Source organism: Cryptotermes secundus, unplaced genomic scaffold (assembly GCF_002891405.2).
Source record: "Cryptotermes secundus unplaced genomic scaffold, Csec_1.0 scaffold128, whole genome shotgun sequence".
NCBI lineage: Eukaryota > Metazoa > Arthropoda > Insecta > Blattodea > Kalotermitidae > Cryptotermes > Cryptotermes secundus.
In genome coordinates this window covers 352,964-371,039 of record NW_019726222.1, presented here as the reverse complement: position 1 = coordinate 371,039, position 18,076 = coordinate 352,964, and the positions used below count along the sequence as shown (strand labels likewise).

Below are 18,076 nucleotides of genomic sequence, written 5' to 3'. Positions count from 1 at the left end.
GTCATAATTCAACTGAAAGAAACAATATGGTTTAAAAACAACTAACCACCTCCCAAATTAAGACTTCTGCAGAGCGGGTATCATTACTGTTTAGTCCAGTCCTCCACTCAGGATGAGGTCACAATTTCAAGACAAAAATGGTGATGACTTGACAGAGCAGCTAACAGTTGATGCTTATTTACATTGATTTTTAAAACTGAAGATTAAGTTATATAGTCAAACATCCTATCATTTCAGTCAGGTACAATAACTGGTTAAACTACTGCATAACCTCAACTATCTCACCTTATTAAATCATATAATAAATCTGAAACAACAAAGATCAAATGCCAATGAAACTCTGACAAAGTACTGTGCTGCATATTGAATATACAGCTCTCCTGCTGCATATCTAAAGCTAGGCCACAGTCAGTTCTGTAGTTTACTGACAGACAGTGAACTCTCAATTATACACAATTATGGAGGGGAGAAGTATGGCAGATAATTAAAAACAAAAGGATAATCCAAAAATCTGGAAACACATATCAACATGCTGCATTAACCCCTGAAAAATCACTTATTATTACGTAACGGTCTTGCTGCCGGTCACTAAACAGTTGTAAAAATATCTTTCATACAGAAGAAAGCAACTCATGTTCAGTGGTAATGGTCCCAAATGAAAAGAAATAAGTAACAAAACAAAAATTTGCAACAGGGTGAGAAGATCTACAGTCTACTGCAGTTGTAAATCATCACTCATACATATTACTGAAACCGATGTAATGGCAACATTAAAATCATTATGGAAACATATAATCTACAACCAATGGGTTCTAAAAGTTCTGCGGTTAATCCATGAAGTAGATAATCGAGAGTCTACTGTAGTTTGAATGATTCAGTGCCCTGTAGCATAAACTTCAAATGATCAATGATGCCTATTGCCTAAATTATTTATAGACTTCTTCATAAGGAGTCCTGTAAACATCATCTGTCTCCCTTCTATTAAATAAGCATTCCATGTATGACACACTCTCATTGACAACCAAATGTATGATCATGTATATCTGTAATTTATACTACAAGTTTAGGTAACAGAAAAAAATTAATTCCAATATTCTGAAACATGGCACACTAATGTAATTATATGGATGAAATCTGAATTTTGCTAAGTCACAACTAAAAATAAGTACTGCATTGCCTTATCCCACTTAAATAAAACAAAAACTTAATCATTTAAACATTAGACGTTTATTCTTATATAAAAGAAAGAAATTAAAACATTCATTTTAGCATTATTCTCCTGTTGTTAGCCTGCAAGAAATCTTCCCTTTACCATTCACAAATCACCATTTACATGAAATCTGGCAAAATTCTGTATATCAACAGATATTATTTTCAATGCCTACATATCTGTAATATACACACTTTATGTCTTAAGAACATACACTATGACATGCATACTCTGAGCCTCAGTAATACTTTGCTAAGTTCAAGCAAGTTGGCTGAAGTTGTAAGGCTTCTGAATTGTATTCATGACATTCCACATAGCCACATTTGACTATCTTGACTAGGGTGTTTGATGGTTTTTCTCAGTCCAAGCATATACTGGCATAGTTCCCCTGCTTCAGCTATAACTGCTTCTTTCCACACCCTTCCAATTCATTATTCACCTACATCATTCGATATTATAGCCCTAGACAACAATTTAAATTAAACCACAAAAAAATAAATAAATAAAAAATTACTGAAGTAAAACTTCAATCAAGTGATACAATATGTTAAAGATATACATGAACTATCCACATAACCTGTCAGTCAGTTAACTGCGGTTTCATGGTATAAGACATAATGGTGGTGTGGTGGTGGTTATTCTATTTTGACCTATGTGAAGCAGCTTTACCATGGTTCCTAGGTACTTACAAAGATATCAACGTGCTGTTTAAGCAGTAGAATTCATGCAAGTTACATCACCAACTGTATGGTGCAGTTACACTGAATCTGTGTTGAGTAACCGGTAACATGAATGGTGCTGCTTACAGAAATTAAATCATCTCATTGGCAATCTGCTATCATAAATATTAAATCCATACAGAGAAGAATTTGGAAGGTAAAACAAACATTTATTAATTGAATTAAGACCAAAAGCTCAACTGATTTGAAGCCCCAAAATATTTCAGCCCACCAGTACACATAGAATCAGTGCTTATAACAAAGAGGTGTGGGGCGTGATGTAGTTTGTGGTGCACTTCATCAAAAATATTTTTCATTCCACATTTATACCCCACAAATATGGCAAAGATTAACATTTTCATTTCTAGAGTTATAGATCAGGAAAATCTGCAATGTTAGTACCATGAGTGCCTCTGAAGATCCCTAACCTGTATCTGGTGCCACCAACTTTAATAATATATATGTCATCTATAACTCTATTAACCTATGAGTAATATGTGTTTTCAATCTATCACATTTTGTAATAAATTTAGGGGGAATGTATTAGAGGATAATCAAATGGGTGAGTGAGTGAAGTTGTCTCCCTTTCCCCTCTTCCCTAGAACTGAAATATTTCTGACATCATTAGGTGGAATGGTGATTTTTTGCTTAGTTGGGGATGGAGTCCAACTGGGTCCACTCCGCATGGTGGCCACTGATTGGCCTATTGTAGCCTGCCCAGGGTGATTATGGTGATGGAGAATTAGGTGGAATGAAGACTGCCAGGGGAAACCGAAGTACTCGGAGAAAACCTGCCCCAGTGCCACTTTGTCCACCACAAATCCCACTTGACCAGATACAGGATTGAACCCAGGCTGCCGCGGTGGGAAGCCAGTGACTAACCGCTTGAGCTATGGCACGGCCATGGAATGGTGATTTAGTTTCAGCAGTGATTTTGTCTTAGGTAAGCACAGCATTATTTGCAATGTACTTTCATACAGAAAAAGCAGATCAATCTTGTAATGCGCATGGAATAACCCACAAACTGACTCCATTAATACCAATTTGAGAAAAAAATCTCATATGGCTGAAAAAATGGAAAATTATACTGCCCAGCCATATGTAGCTCACCAGTACTGAAGAATCAATACTACACTGACAAAATTTTCCTCATTTAATGGACATGAGGTCTTCAATCATCAAACATATGTAAATATTTAATCTATGAAATGATGTGACCAGTATTTTCAAACTTTGTGAAATACCTGTTTGTGTCATATCACTGTGACCAACATTCAGTACACTATTGCACAATATCACACCCAATGCCAATTTCTGTATGTGTATGAACAGTCAATTCAGAACAGCAGTCTGAATCATCATGAAAGCCTTTTGTTGGTGTTGCTGTTTCAGCTAGACTAATTTCAGCATTTCCTTTTCTTGAAACTATACCAACTACCTTGGGACACAGTGTGTTTCTGTATTAAATGATCTATTCAGAGAACACAACTGTACAGTGAAACCTTACTACTACACTCTCCAGGGAGCCTGACTTCTTTACTTGAACCACACTGCAATCCCTCGCCAACTGCGGATTTCAAGTGTCCACTCTCACCACTATCAATTCCAGTCACCACAGGTAAGATGTACTTCTTTTAAACATCTCAAAAGGCCAACACTTTGTCATGTACAACAATACAACCAGTTTAATGCCATGAAATTTAAATTCCAACTGCAAAGCCCCAGGAATGAAATCAGTAAATTACAGGGTCTTCATACCACGATACGTGCCACTCTTGGTGAAGGCAATGCACAGCATGTATCTTGTAAATTGATTTTACAAATTAACTACCATCAGTTTAGGAAGTGTGTGGTTAATGTAGAACAAAGCACACATACAACAAATGAGGCATTCTGCAGTCCATTACCTGCAGCCTGAATAGGTCTAACGTAAGGGGAAACAAAACACAATGCTCATGGCATAGAGCACTCTGCAAATTTTATCAAACCTTTAAAAACACTCCTGACAGACATACTTTACTAGATAATTACAGACAATGTAGAGAAAGAAATACAATTCTACACTGTTCATAACATTATGACATAAAAAATAAATAATCCTTTATCAGTTACACATAAATTTTGTGACTCTATATCCCAATACTAGTATATATTTAAATTATTGTTGCAGTTTTCCATGATATATATTTTCTGTCTTGTTATAAGCACTATTCTACATGATGAAAACTGTGATACTATATAAGATAACACTATGAACATTATTCACAATACAATTTCAGCACTGTGCTCACACCATCAGCACATCATGAGATTCTTGCCACATGCTGACTGTGAAGGGTAACATAAGGGAACAGATGTTTTAGAGAGGGAACAGTTGTTCTGTAAAACAAGCCTCCTGGGAACTACCTGCTACAGCACCTGCAAGCATGGACTAGTTGCAAGAGACAGAAAGAGAGACAAAGACACCATAAACACACACTCACTCTCCTTTGTTTCAGTGGTATCATATCCTCACACAAACATTTCAAAGGATCACTGACAATGTGAGCACAGACTTCTATCATCTTAGAAATTTCTGCCTGCTCTTGGTATTTTGAAAGTTAACCTGCACCATTCAAGTCTTCTGCAGCCCACTATTTTCACCTCTGCACCACCTTCATAGCAAAGCACATAAATGTACTGGTATGAAAGACAGGCATGCATAACTGCAAACATTATGTCTGGATATTTAATTAAGAATGATCACTGTAATTTGTATTACAGTTGCAGTAGCAGAGGGAATCAGCTGTCGAACTATTACAGCATGCTTGTATGCTCATGTATTACTAGATATGACTGGGTATCCTTCTGGCAGTGCTTTGGGAAGTTCTATATATGGCACAAAACAACAGATTCATTATGCAAATGCCACTTCGTTATGAAAAGTGTACAGTTACATTTCCACACTGTGATATCCAAGGGAACCAAAATTTGCACCTTGTTATACAAAAAGTCATTTATACAAATCTATATATTTTCCTGTCATAAATCACATTTTACATGTGAGATCTATGGTTCTCACAGCAGTTAGTTCAGGATCATAATTTTCTGGTACGTTATCTTTTACCCGGAATATGGAGGTGGTAGATTCCTCAAAAAGCTTGGTACCTACTTATGAACCCACACAGTATCACTTCTTAAGAGAATGTAATCTTCATATTTTATCTGGCTGGAAGTCAGGTTTTCCTGTACTGTTATGTTCTGAGGACAGAGGCTTGTTTTTATATATGGGTTTTAGTACATGTATACTTTCAATTTCAGTTTTACATTCAATTTGAATTTTGTGATTATGCAGTATAATAAATGATTATAGCACTTCATGCAATATGAATTTCAAATATCACTATTATGCTTGCAGATTCATCTCTTATTCTTAATTTATTCATGACATGTTACAGAAAATCTACATAATCACTCGATCTTCTATTAACAGCACGTACCTTAATTTACAGTCTGGTGCAGTGTAGTTTTTTTAGGGACACAATAAACAAGAGAAACTGCGAGAAAGGAAAGTTGAAGCATGTCCCACTACCAAAGGTTTAGAGGGGCTGTGACATAGTTCAAGCGGTTAGTCGCTGGTTTCCCACTGTGGTGACCCAGGTTCGATCCCAGGTCTGGTCAAGTGGGATTTGCAGTGGACAAAGTGGCGCTGGGGCAGGTTTTCTCCAAGTAAATCGGTTTCCCCTGCCAATCTTCACTCCACCAATTGCTCCACAATCACCTTCACCTATCATCTGGGGCTGGTACAATAGGCCAGAAGTGGCCGCAGGACAAGGGACTTAGTACCACACCACTAGCAGCAGTAAGGTTTAGAGGGCTCTCACATCAATTCATCTCATTCACGATCCCAAGAATAATTTAAAATTCAATTATTTTGCACATAAAACAATCACACTATGGAAACTCATATGCAAACTTATTTTGCTACTTACACAGGGTGTTAACAAAAGAGTCACAGGATTTAAGGTGGTAAAGTACTCGCTTAAAGGAGGAAAGTCCCAGTCAACACATGTCCAGAAATCAATGCCTCCTGAGATATGGGATAGTTTTTGTGAAGTTTGCATACTGAGAAGAGTTGAAGAACATCCCAGAACCAGTGTGTGAAGAACTGCAGCTGCTGAAAGCACTGGTGTTCCCCTTGTCTGGAGAATTCTCCATGAATAATCACTTTATCCATGCCATATATAGTGAGTGCAAGCTGTCACTCTTCCTGACCAACATGTAAGGATGGCGTTCAGCCAATGGCTTCTTGCAAAGTGTGTTGCAAACACATAGTTTGTAGCTAACATCCTGTTGATGGACATCAATTTTCCATCAATGTCTGGGTGGGCACCTTATCTAACAGACTACCATTCTTTGTGGTGAATGCTTACCAGTACTCTTGGAACATGTACCTCTTCATCAATGATAATACATGTAAGTCAAGCATGATGGGGTACCACCTCATTTTCTCTGCATTGTCAGGCAGCACCTGAACCAGACTTTGCAGAACAAGACACAGAGGCCCAGTCAGCTGGCTTGCATGTCTCCCTGACCTTAATCCTCTTGATTGATGGCTATGGGGACACCTAAAGACTTTGGTGTATTCAGCGCTGATCAATGACAAGAGGTATTACAGCAATGAGTTGAGAATGCCTGGCAGAAGATCTGATTGAAAGAAGGAATTCTTGATATTGCACACCTCAGTGCAATGAAGAGCTGAAAGCTATGTTGAAATATATGGGAACCACACAGAACATCTGCTGCAGAGCTCACATCAGGCAAAGATTTCTGGACTGGGAATTTCTGACTCATTTAATTGGGTACATATTCCCTTAAAGCTTGTAACACATGTATACATAACTTTGGTCACATCAATGAATTATTTTTCCTTCTGCAATTTTTCTTGACACAAGGGGAGAAGGGCAATTCTGAACGTATAACGTGTGATAAAGAAACAATGAAATTACTCAAGGTAAGCAAATTTCATTAAAATCCTTTCAATCAGAGCAGAGGTTTTCAAAAGGTTTAAAAATATTTCTACAAACATGAGCTTGCAATCAAACAAATTTACCAAAGCAATCAGTTTCAGTTTCTGTTACAACTCAGCTGATTTGGAAACAGAATTTCATTGGTTATAAAAGTGGCAGACCAGAAAAAATAAAAACCACTGAACTGAAGGATACCCATACAAATTCTAACCAGCAGGCACAGTGATTAATTAGCACAGTTACAGACTAGCCATCATTGTTATGTACCTAGATATTTTTTTGTTAATAGCAAGAATCTTGCGGGTCCAGGAGAAGAAGCAACCTCCTGCGTTCACCCATCCGTGAGACAACAGTGACAATTATTAAAGAGAAGAGGAGACAAAAACAGGAATTAATTTCACTAGGTTAAATGGTTCTTCAACAGAAAGTTACAAACAATGAATCATTCAGGGTACATCATCTACACTTACTGTGTACATATATACATGGTGTTTCATAACTTGGACACAATTTTTAACTAATTTCCTTTATATTAAAGCAAAGAAATATGAAGTGTCATACAAATTACCACATTATGGAAGCATACTTCCATTTAAAAAATATACAGGTACAAATGAAACTCTAACGATGCAGTAAAGAGTAATTTTCAAATAAATAACTGATGATGTGGATATAGTAACAGTATTTTTCTTCATCCAGTATACATACTGGCAAATAAGTTATGCGTATCAACAAACTTGTCAAATGTCAAGTCACACATATGCTGATGCACTGTACATGTCAATCTTCAGGTTAAAACTGAGCATGAGGGCACCACCAAACATGTTCTCAGAGAAATGCACTAGTAACAGTTGTGTATCTTTTAATGAAACTTCATAATATATTCTCCAACCATCTGCCACTCCTCCTTGAACATATAATGTCAAAACAGCGATGTAAGTGTAAAGTAAGCCACCTGGGACACTGTTACTAACTACTATTCTAATACTTACAGGTACGTTTTGATGAGAAACAAAAACCGATCACTAATGGGCAAAGTCAGGTGATTTCACTGTTATATATATTAACAGCAATGTCAATGGAAATCTACTGTCATGGCAATTTACACCATGTTTTCAATGATACTGAGCAACACAGCAATCTTTCTCTCGTTACACTGTTCAGTAGACTGCCTACTGTGACAAGTGATAGAAAATGCATTCAACAGTTTCAGTCTCAAAAGTTCTTGGTCATGGATTTGACAGTTTCAACTGCTGCTTATGTAGTCATATTCTCAATTATTAGCAGAAGACATACGTGGAGGAGAATGAGAATATGCATTAGAACATGTCCTGAGAAAGGTCATGCAGCAAATTTAACTTTCTTAAATGATAAGCAAATATTTGGTGGCATGCAGAAGCGCAGCTGATTGATGCATTATGGTACATGCCAAAACATAACGGGTTTAATTCCTGACAAGGTCCTTAGTCTTTTCAAATGACGTGATCCTTCCAGCAACAGTATGGCCTTAGGGTCGACTCAGACTCTAACAGAAATGAGTACCAGGAATCTTCCTGGAGGTAAAGGGAAGCCAGCCCATAAGGCTGACAAACTCACCGCTGTCTACGAGCTGACTGTCTAGAAAATGTGGGAGCCTTGACGTCTCACAACCCTATGGGCATCCATGGCCTATTATACGGATAGCTTTACCTTTTTTTTTTTACCTTAAGCAATTATTTGTTTCTGAACTTTATAAGAACATCATGTAGCAACTTTGAATAAAATTAGACAGACGGTTCAGAGAATGAATATTATCATGAGGAAAACAATTACCATATCTATCTAATTAGTAATTTTATAATGATTTTTGACTACTGGGGCTCCTATACAAGTTTTATGAGTTTCTGAGCCTGCTACGAGCCTCCTGATAACTGAAAATCTAAAAAAATTAATTTGAGGTATTCAAAGAATATATCACATCAAATAAAGTGTACACTGTTTTTTTACTTATTATTTAAGTAATTACATAAAGTTTAATTTGAATATTTACTGCGTCAGTTCCAATGTTCTTTCATCTGTGTTATATCTGGAGTCTGGATGTATTTGTAGGACGTGAGAAGACATGGGGGATTACAATGAGATGATGAACTTAAAGGTGAAAGTAAAGAAACATCAGACAGAGCTGGTCAAAGAAGGCCTGACAAATCATGAAGTGGAGGGAATATTTGCTAAGTCTTGTATCTCTGGTTTCTTAGGTGCATCCTGCCTTAATGTGAATTTCATGTGGACATGTGGAAACTATATGATTTCCATACTCACAGCTCAATTTCCATTTTTTTCTTCTAGTAAGTAATAATTTTATTCATTTTTAGCAAACATTCTCAGCCATTTAAACACACTTTAGGTAACTTCTGCCAAAACACTGAATTCACTTGCAATTTTAATCCATGTTTCCTTCAGATTATGATCTTCTGTGTTGTGACACCATGCAGTCTTGTAGATGGATATCAACATTTGAGAGGAAATATTATCCTCCAAAATGGTGCATCCACCTGAAAGTAAAGCTAATCCTGTAACCTGTAACAGGTCATGGAGCCCATAGTGCTGTGAGATGTCGAGGTTCCCACATAGTCTAGACAATCAATTCACAGATGGAAGTGGGGATGTCAGCCTAATGCAATGGCCACCCTTTATCCCCAGGAAGATCCCTGGTTAGAGGCTTAGTTGATCCCAGGGCCAGTGTGCCACTGAAAGGATTAGGTCAAATGAAAAATTCAATGACCTCACTGGGAATCAAACCCACAACCTTAGACTTCTAGCATAATACCTCAACCAACTATGCTACGGTGTGCCCCAGTGGTATCCACATACAATATTATATGCTGTCATAACACAGATGACCACAATATGAACACTCACTATCATTAAACATGAAAACCTACATTTCTGTCATGAATTTCAGAATTCTGCAGGACCTGAAGTTCTGGGTTTATGTAAACAGCAACATATACACCAACATATGAACATGACACTATAACTGTCACTATACTATGCAAGAAACTGTCATATGTTTTGACACCTCAAATATCATACAACTACTGGCAACTAGCACACTTCTCAAAACAGATGTCAGAAACACTGTTTTGTGTTCAGGAGCATATGGCAGCTGCCATATACTGCTCTATTTTGCTCATTCATTGTTGGACATAGTTGGCAACTGTGTTGCCACCATATATTGCACTAACAAAGAAACACTGTCTTGTTTTCAGGAGCATATGGCAACTGTCATATACTGTTAAACATTGCTCATTCACTGCTGGTCATAGTTGGCAACTGTGTTGCCACAATATATTGCACTAACAAAGCTGTTCTTTTAAAAGTACTTTAAGGCAATGTTCAATAAATGCGAAGCTAAAATATTTTTGACAGACAAAAAGAAGTGTCTTAGTTATACACTATCATATAACTAACTTCACGGCAAAGAGACTTTCTTGAGACACTAATAATCATGTACTGAATCATAAAATTGCCAGTGTCTTATAAAACCAAAAGCTCACAACTGACAAAAAAAGCCCACCACCAGTTCCTATTCTGAGCAAGCTTCAACCACTCCACACCATAGCACCCCACTTTTTTATATCAATTTTAAAAGTAACCTTATTAACATTATTAATCACATTACAATGATCAAAACACATACTACTAACAGACATATTAGTGCAGAGTGATGACCTTGCAAGTGAGTAATAAAGTCACAATTGAACAACACTGGCATACTTCATACAGAAGGCGTGTTGGTAAACTGAACACCTAACAACTAGCTCCTTCATGACGACATGCCCGCCCACATCCCTGAAAACCATAGAGTTTGTGACTTACAACAACATGGTTATCATTCCCAATCCTCCCTACTCACTGGACTTAGCCCCCTTTGATTTTGCTTTGTTCCCAAATTGAAAATGAAACTGAAGGGATGACATTTCAAAATAGTGTCTGACATCCAAAGGGAACCACAAGCGGTACTTGACAGCATTAGGGGAAATGACTTCCATGGTGCTTTTGAAGCGTGGGAAAAATATTCTCAAGAAGACTATTTTTAAGGAAATGGCAGCCAAAATTGAGTAAATTAAGCTAGCATTTCTTTTCTGACTTTTTTTTATCGCTAGTGGGGTGGGACTAAGTCCCTTGTACTGTGGCCACTTCTGGCCTATTGTACCAGCACCAGATGATAGGCGAGGGTGACTGTGGAGCAATTGGTGGAATGAAGATTGGCGGGGGAACCTGAAGTACTTGGAGAAAACCTGCCCCAGTGCCACTTTGTCCACCACAAATCCCACTTGACCAGACCCGGGATTGAACCTGGGCTGCCGCAGTGGGAAGCCAGTGACTAACCACTTGAGCTATGGCGCGGCCTTCTTTTCTGACTTAGTCCAGGAACTTTCTGACGGAACCTTGGTCTTCTATGTGCCCTCTTTACTTCAGATTTTGTGAGCAAAATTGTGTATGTACTTAAAATTATCAATATTTATACCAGTAATCTTTCACACCACTCTCCACTCCTCAACATCCATTAATTTTATTATTAATGACTGTACAGCGATCAACACTGGAGTGTCACTGGACATACCTACTTTTGACACTGCCCTGCTGCTTTCATAGTTCCACTCAATACAGTAACATAGTAATACAGCTTACTTCACGCAATGTTCTGATGTGTGTGTGTATGTGTGTATACATGAACACAGTCACCATACTAGCAAATATGTATCTTGCTCTCAACTTTAACAAACAAAGAGACAAAGGAATGTAAGCTAATGTATATGCTACTTAAAATTAACACAACATCTCGTTTGTGAGTCTCCAACCCCCTACATTACTCCTGACATTGTGTAGCATGTCTTTAAGAGTCCTTGGAAAATTTAGTGGCTAAAGAGTTGCAGAACATTTATATATGGTCAAGGTTTGAGTACAGGGATGAAGGGAACAATGAATTTGAACCATGAAACTTAAAACAAAATATCCCTCAAAAGAACAAAAACATAGAAGAAATGGATAAAAAATGTATTAAATTTTCAGGCACACCAAATCTAACACTGAAACCACTACTAATGTAGTAGGGCTTATTTCATGCAAACATCAACACTGCTCATGCAGCCAGTCTATTCCATTTGCTATGGAAACAATATTTAAGGAAACACATGTAGCATTTATTGAATCTGTTATTCAGTGATGATGGAATAATGACTATTATAATGCCTTTATTGACAAAAAAGGTACTATGGTGTACGATGAAAATTATTATTTATGACAATATAAATCCTCATTATAGCACTTTTGCTTTTCTTCATCCTTTATCTTCAGAGTTCCTATTTAAATTGTCAGTGTAATTCAGTCATAATAATTACACAACAAAATCCATATAATGTTAATAGACATTTTCTGCCAATACTCCAATGACATCTCTTCTGTAAAAATTTTAGCTAGTATTACTGTAGAATGCCCTAAGAAAACAAACAAATAATATAATGTAGGTCCTCTAAGTCAAAATACTGTATGTGATGCAATTTCCCCAGAGAAGATTAAGTGATTGTGAAGTATAACATATACCGATAATAAAGATACATTAAATGTAACTAGTTTCACTGAAAATTGGAAAATCTGAATTTTATGATTTATGGTGGGTTGTTCCACATTTCTCTTTAATTTCAATGAAATATCACTCAATGTGCTTCATATAAAGGAAGTTATAAAAAGGGAGTCTCATTTTGAAACATCTTGTATACATACGAATGGCAAAAATATTACACAGTCTAAAGGATATAAGAATATTACATGTTACATATGAACCATTGATTTCTATCATATTTATTTTATTCTTTTTAATCAGCATGACACAAATGTACAGCTTCTTAGCCCTGAATGGATGGCAGACTGCAGTCCTCCAAATAACATTGTAACATGTCTAACCACTGAAAAGTTATTAAGTGTGTCCAAATAACAGTAAGAGAGAATAATCAAAGGGTTCAGTTGCGGTCTTAATGCCAGGATACACATAATTTTGGATGAACAAAGATTATGCACGTAAAACAATCCATTATCTACAAACAGCAAACTCTTTCCATATTCATAGGTATCATTCTATATGCAGCGATTCAAAGTCCTATGACCAAACATTAAGAAGTTACTGGGGAGGTAACTTGCAGGAGGAAATGTTAAATAAGATTTTTGATTAATCAACCTTGTCAAGTCATGATGTTTCACCATACTTTCAGAAAACGCAATAAAATGTCCAGTCATGTATAGATTCAATTGTTTATATTTAACATCTCAATCTTTAAAAGTTATTAGCTCTTTTCAGTTTTAGTTTTAGATGACATTTACACAAATGTCTGACTGTGCAGTTCGAACACACACAAAGTGCAATGTATTCCTTCACAGTAACTGCTTAACATTACCTCCTCTAGTTCGCAAGTGCGTTTCACAGTACTGAATGGTGTATCCCACACAGATCAGTCATCTAGGTTGACTAAACAGTGTCTGTTGCATCTATGTGGGTATGACTGATCAGGGTGCCAAGATCTCATACTTTTGCGGAATAAACATTTTCTCTAATGCATCCCCATATGAGAAAGTGAGATCAGATTAGGGGACACAGAGGCAAGCTAACTGGACCACCATGGGTGATCCATGTGTCTGGAAAATGACTGTTATCTAATTACACCCTTGGAATGAAAGTGGGGAAGGACACTCTCAAGCTGAAATTACAAGTCCTCAGGAACATTAACTGGTTCAGACTCAAACAAAAGTGGAAGTGACCTTTCAAGGTAGTCAGAGAACTGGATTTAACCAAGACAATCTAATATCACATACGGTCCAATAGGCAGTCATCTATACTTCCAACCCAAATGCTGATGGTAAATCTTTGTTGAAATGGAAAGCTTCAAGCAGCATGAGAATTTCTTAAATCCCATTAATGTTGGTCATGGATATAGTTTACTTCTGATTCCGTATTTCAGCATCCCGTTGCAATTGTTCACCTTAACATCCATTATTTATCGTCTGTCACTATTTCAACACTTTTTATTCACTACTTAATTTTAATTTACACTTTGACACTACATGTTTTGGCCCCAAATGGCCATCTTCAGGTGTCTTAATATGCTACAAATATTTTACTGAATTATGTTAAAACTGCTACAATGTCTTAGTCTGTGTTAAAATCACACGCTGCAGTCCTCTTTTCAAGGTAAAACTAAATAAAATCCTTTAAAGTTTCTATTATAACCACATTATTTTGGTGCATATTATTTCACCTCACACAATAATAGAAACATTAAAGGATTTTATCTAGTTTTACCTTGAAAAGAGGACTACAGCGTGTGATTTTAACACACAACGGACGATAAATAGTTTACTTCATCCTTGTTAATGTTATCCCCATCAGCCCACAATATACAGCACGAAAAGATTTATCTCCAGTTTTGTGTAGAAACCACTGCCCAAACGGGAGGTGAATATTACTGTTTTGTTGCTGTAGCCATTGTGTTAGCTGTACATGAAAAGAAAACAACCGCCCTCTGACAGAAGCCTGCTTTCTACACAACCCAGTGAAACTTAGCTCATGGATTAACTTGCATAGCCTCTAATTCTTCTTTATTCTGCACTCTGTGTCTGCTGTGACCAAAGCATGCTGGTGGCATGAATTTCCCTCAGACTGGATGTACCATTAGAAACACACATCTGCTGGGCTGAATTTCAATCACAAAAGCCAAACCAAAATCAACTCTGCATTAGCAAATTATCCCATCTCAATTAACTCCTATCACTACTTTGCCATCAGAACTAGTGTGAGCTATAAGTAAATGAAGCACAAGCTCCATCTTGTGATGTTATGAAGGCTCCGCCACACGAAGACACAAAAAAAAAATCAATGCTAAAAGTTTGAAATATTGTAACTCTGAAACTGTGGTGAACTGGACAACTGTTTGTTTACATTTTCTGCCCAAAGCTGTCTCTTCAGCAACCTCAAATCACTGGCCATATGACTCTGAATCACCCAGTATCTATATATACATGAATGTTTAACTTTATTTGCAAGGGAGATCATTTACAATTAAGCAAGCATTTAGCCAAGAACATACCATATTAAATTTAAACTTGTGAAAACTGGCAATTTACTGTAAAAATACTAGTACCACTTTTCTTTTCTTTGCTCTGGAAACTGAGGGTAATTACATTACATTAAAAAACAATTAATTTCTGCAATATTCATTTATTCTCCTGGAAAGCTGAGAGAAACAGCTACAAATTTTGATACAGTTGCTGCCCTTAATTCAAGTGGCACAAGTTTCTTCAGTTTAATTTTAACCTATGCTTCACATGAAAGAAACAGAATTCCAAGAGAATTCCTATACTAAGACATTCCGACTAAGCAAGACAGACTCACCATCATCAGAGATGTCACTCTGTGGACGTTCACTGCCATATGCTTCCTGTAGCGAGTCAAGTGATCCACAACGTAATGATCCAGTTAATGGCGATGGTGGCTTTGATGACAACAATGGTGATGCCAACTCGAGCTGTAAGTAAAACAACTGCAATAAACTTGCAAATGGTATACAATGAAAACATTAGTGCTACTAAAGACTGATTCTCATGTGGTTCAAATTTCTACCACATACAACACACTTGAACAAAGTAAATTAAGTGTTCTCTGCAGTGAATAACATATTAAACTTTAATGAATAAAGAACATTTACATTAACTAGTTGAAGGGTTATGATTCATTGAAACTGGATGGTGTATCAAAGAGTTTAACAAATAAATTCCACTACTGTGAATGAAATTTTGATCATAATATGTTTAAAAAGCTTTACAACCATTGTTCATTCTGTTTTGTATCAGTCATAATAAACTAACTAGGCTTATTATCAGGAAGACAGGAAGGTAATGATGTTGATGATCAGATGGTAATAATGAAAAACCTTCATCCATTGCATCACAGCTCTGCTGTAAGTTCACACCGACTTTAAGCAGCAGACAGATGAATGTGATTTGAAGTTCTCAGAGTGATGAGAATTTAGAATGTGCATCTTCTGGGTTATGGTATCACATAATCTCACAAGTGATTACCAAGTTTCGGAGGACCTTGCTGTCTCTGTCATGGAGGCAGCATCTTCCCTTGAAAAGCTGGTAACCACCCATGAGACACTGGCATCCATTGCAGATCATAAACCACAAGACCATGACCTAAGCAGGCAGTTAAATTTCTCCTATAGTGATTAATTACCTAAATGACAGACCATGAACTAAATTAAGCAAACAATTTATATCTACAGAAATACACCAATCATATTAAATTTCACACTGTAATACCTATGAAAACAAATAAGAGAAAGGACTGGTCCCATTCAGTAACCCTATAGAGAACTGTTCCTTAAATTTATTTAGCCAGCCATCAGAACATATCTCAAAGATTTCTAAGTTCATATGGAGGCCACGCCATAGCTCAAGTGGTTAATCTCTGGCTTCCCACCATGGCGGCCCGGGTTCGATTCCGGGTTTGGTCAAGTGAGACTTGTGGTGGACAAAGTGGTGCTGGGGCAGGTTTTCCCCGAGTACTTTGGTTTCCCCTGCCAATCTTCATTCCACCAATTGCTCCACAATCACCCTCACCTAACATCTGGGGCTGGTACAATAGGACAGAAGTGGCTGCAGGACAAGGGACTTAGTCCCACCTCACTAGCAATAAAAAAAAAGTTCATGTGGAAGCTGAGTTCATAAGGAAGAAAGGAGAAGAGAAAGAGAGAGAGAGAAAAAAATCTTCCATCACCTCATGTCCTAAACATGGGATAAATGGATGATGTGGTCTTTCAAATGTTTTTATTCATCACTTTTTTTTTTTTTTTGCTAATCACACAAACACAACCTACTGGTTAGTCTTCCATTCCTTTGTTCATATAGGATTGTTTCACCTAACACACATTGCCTAATGCAAGTACTATATAACGACTATCAAACTCATCCCAAAGTAATTAACCCTGAAGATGGTAACCACAAGGTTTGCCAAAATACTGATAACCATCAACGTTTAATATGGCCTGGTACCAAAAGCTGAAGCCACACATTTAGCTCCAGCTGCAAGAGTCTAAGGATTAGAAGGGGAAGAAAGTAACATATTGTAAAAATTGACAAATGGATAATGTGATCAAGGGCATTCACAGTCTTTAGGAGAGAGTGTAATTTCCAATTTTTGTCTCCATGATAATGAAGGTGTTAGTATGAAATTAACATTGCACTGAATAACCCTTGGTATGCAAGCATCTCACTGCATCTTAAACTTCTTAGCAGCAAACTTTCACTAGTCCTTCTTATATCAATGAAATAATAACTGGCAACAATGAGAACTGCATATTAACTGTACTCCTCATAAGCCCGTAAGGAATGATAATTCATACAAGAAAGACCTCAGGTTCTAACAACATTGATGATGAATTCTGTCTTCTTGGATATGGACTATACAGCGCTATATTCCACATGATTAGCAGGATTTGAGGTTCTCAAAACAGTGGCTATAATGAGTTCCACCTTTTGCGATATGGACTACACAGTGTTATGTTCCATGTGATATAATTCCCTTAACTCATACAAGTTTAAAACATAACATATGACTATTACGTTTCTGGACATTATCCATCATCCTGTTTTTATCTAAAACATCATCCTTTTTGTATTTTAAAATGCAACGTTTCAGAGACTGGATTCTGTCTCCATCTTCAGGTAAAACCTACTCAGTTGGAGCCAATCAACAGGGCTAGTCCCTGTCTCCAAACCAGCTCCACTGATAGGGCCCAAAGGAATATGTTTTACCTGAAGACAAAGACAGAATCCAGTAACCAAAACGTTGCGCTTTGAAATATAAACAGGATGCTGTTTTAGATAAAAAAAAGGGACAGTGCATAATGTCTAGAAACATAATATTTGTAGTAATGCACTATCAGGGGGGGACGTGGTAGCGTAGTTGGTCGAGGTACTATGCTATAAGCTGGAAGGTTGCAGGTTTCAGTCCCGATGAGGCAGATTTCTTTCAATTTACCTAATCCTTCCAGCCGCACTATGGCCCTGGGGTAGACTCAACCTCTAACAGAAATGAGTACCAG

General features: G+C 37.1%; 1 protein-coding gene across 12 annotated transcripts in view; it reads right to left on the bottom strand.

Moving 5' to 3' along the window:
• LOC111863876 overlaps window positions 1-18,076 on the bottom strand; it is a 369,328-nt gene that overhangs the window by 15,865 nt on the left and 335,387 nt on the right. For 9 of the 12 annotated variants that reach the window (XM_033751237.1, XM_033751240.1, XM_033751242.1 and 6 more), the window contains 2 exons: window positions 15,364-15,496; window positions 7,206-7,263 (listed from right to left, as the gene is read on the bottom strand). In XM_033751237.1, the coding sequence (XP_033607128.1) occupies window positions 7,206-7,263; window positions 15,364-15,496 (191 nt within the window). The remainder of the gene's footprint in view (window positions 1-7,205; window positions 7,264-15,363; window positions 15,497-18,076) is intronic. The other 3 variants (XM_023850647.2, XM_023850657.2, XM_023850656.2) reach the window with 1 other exon arrangement.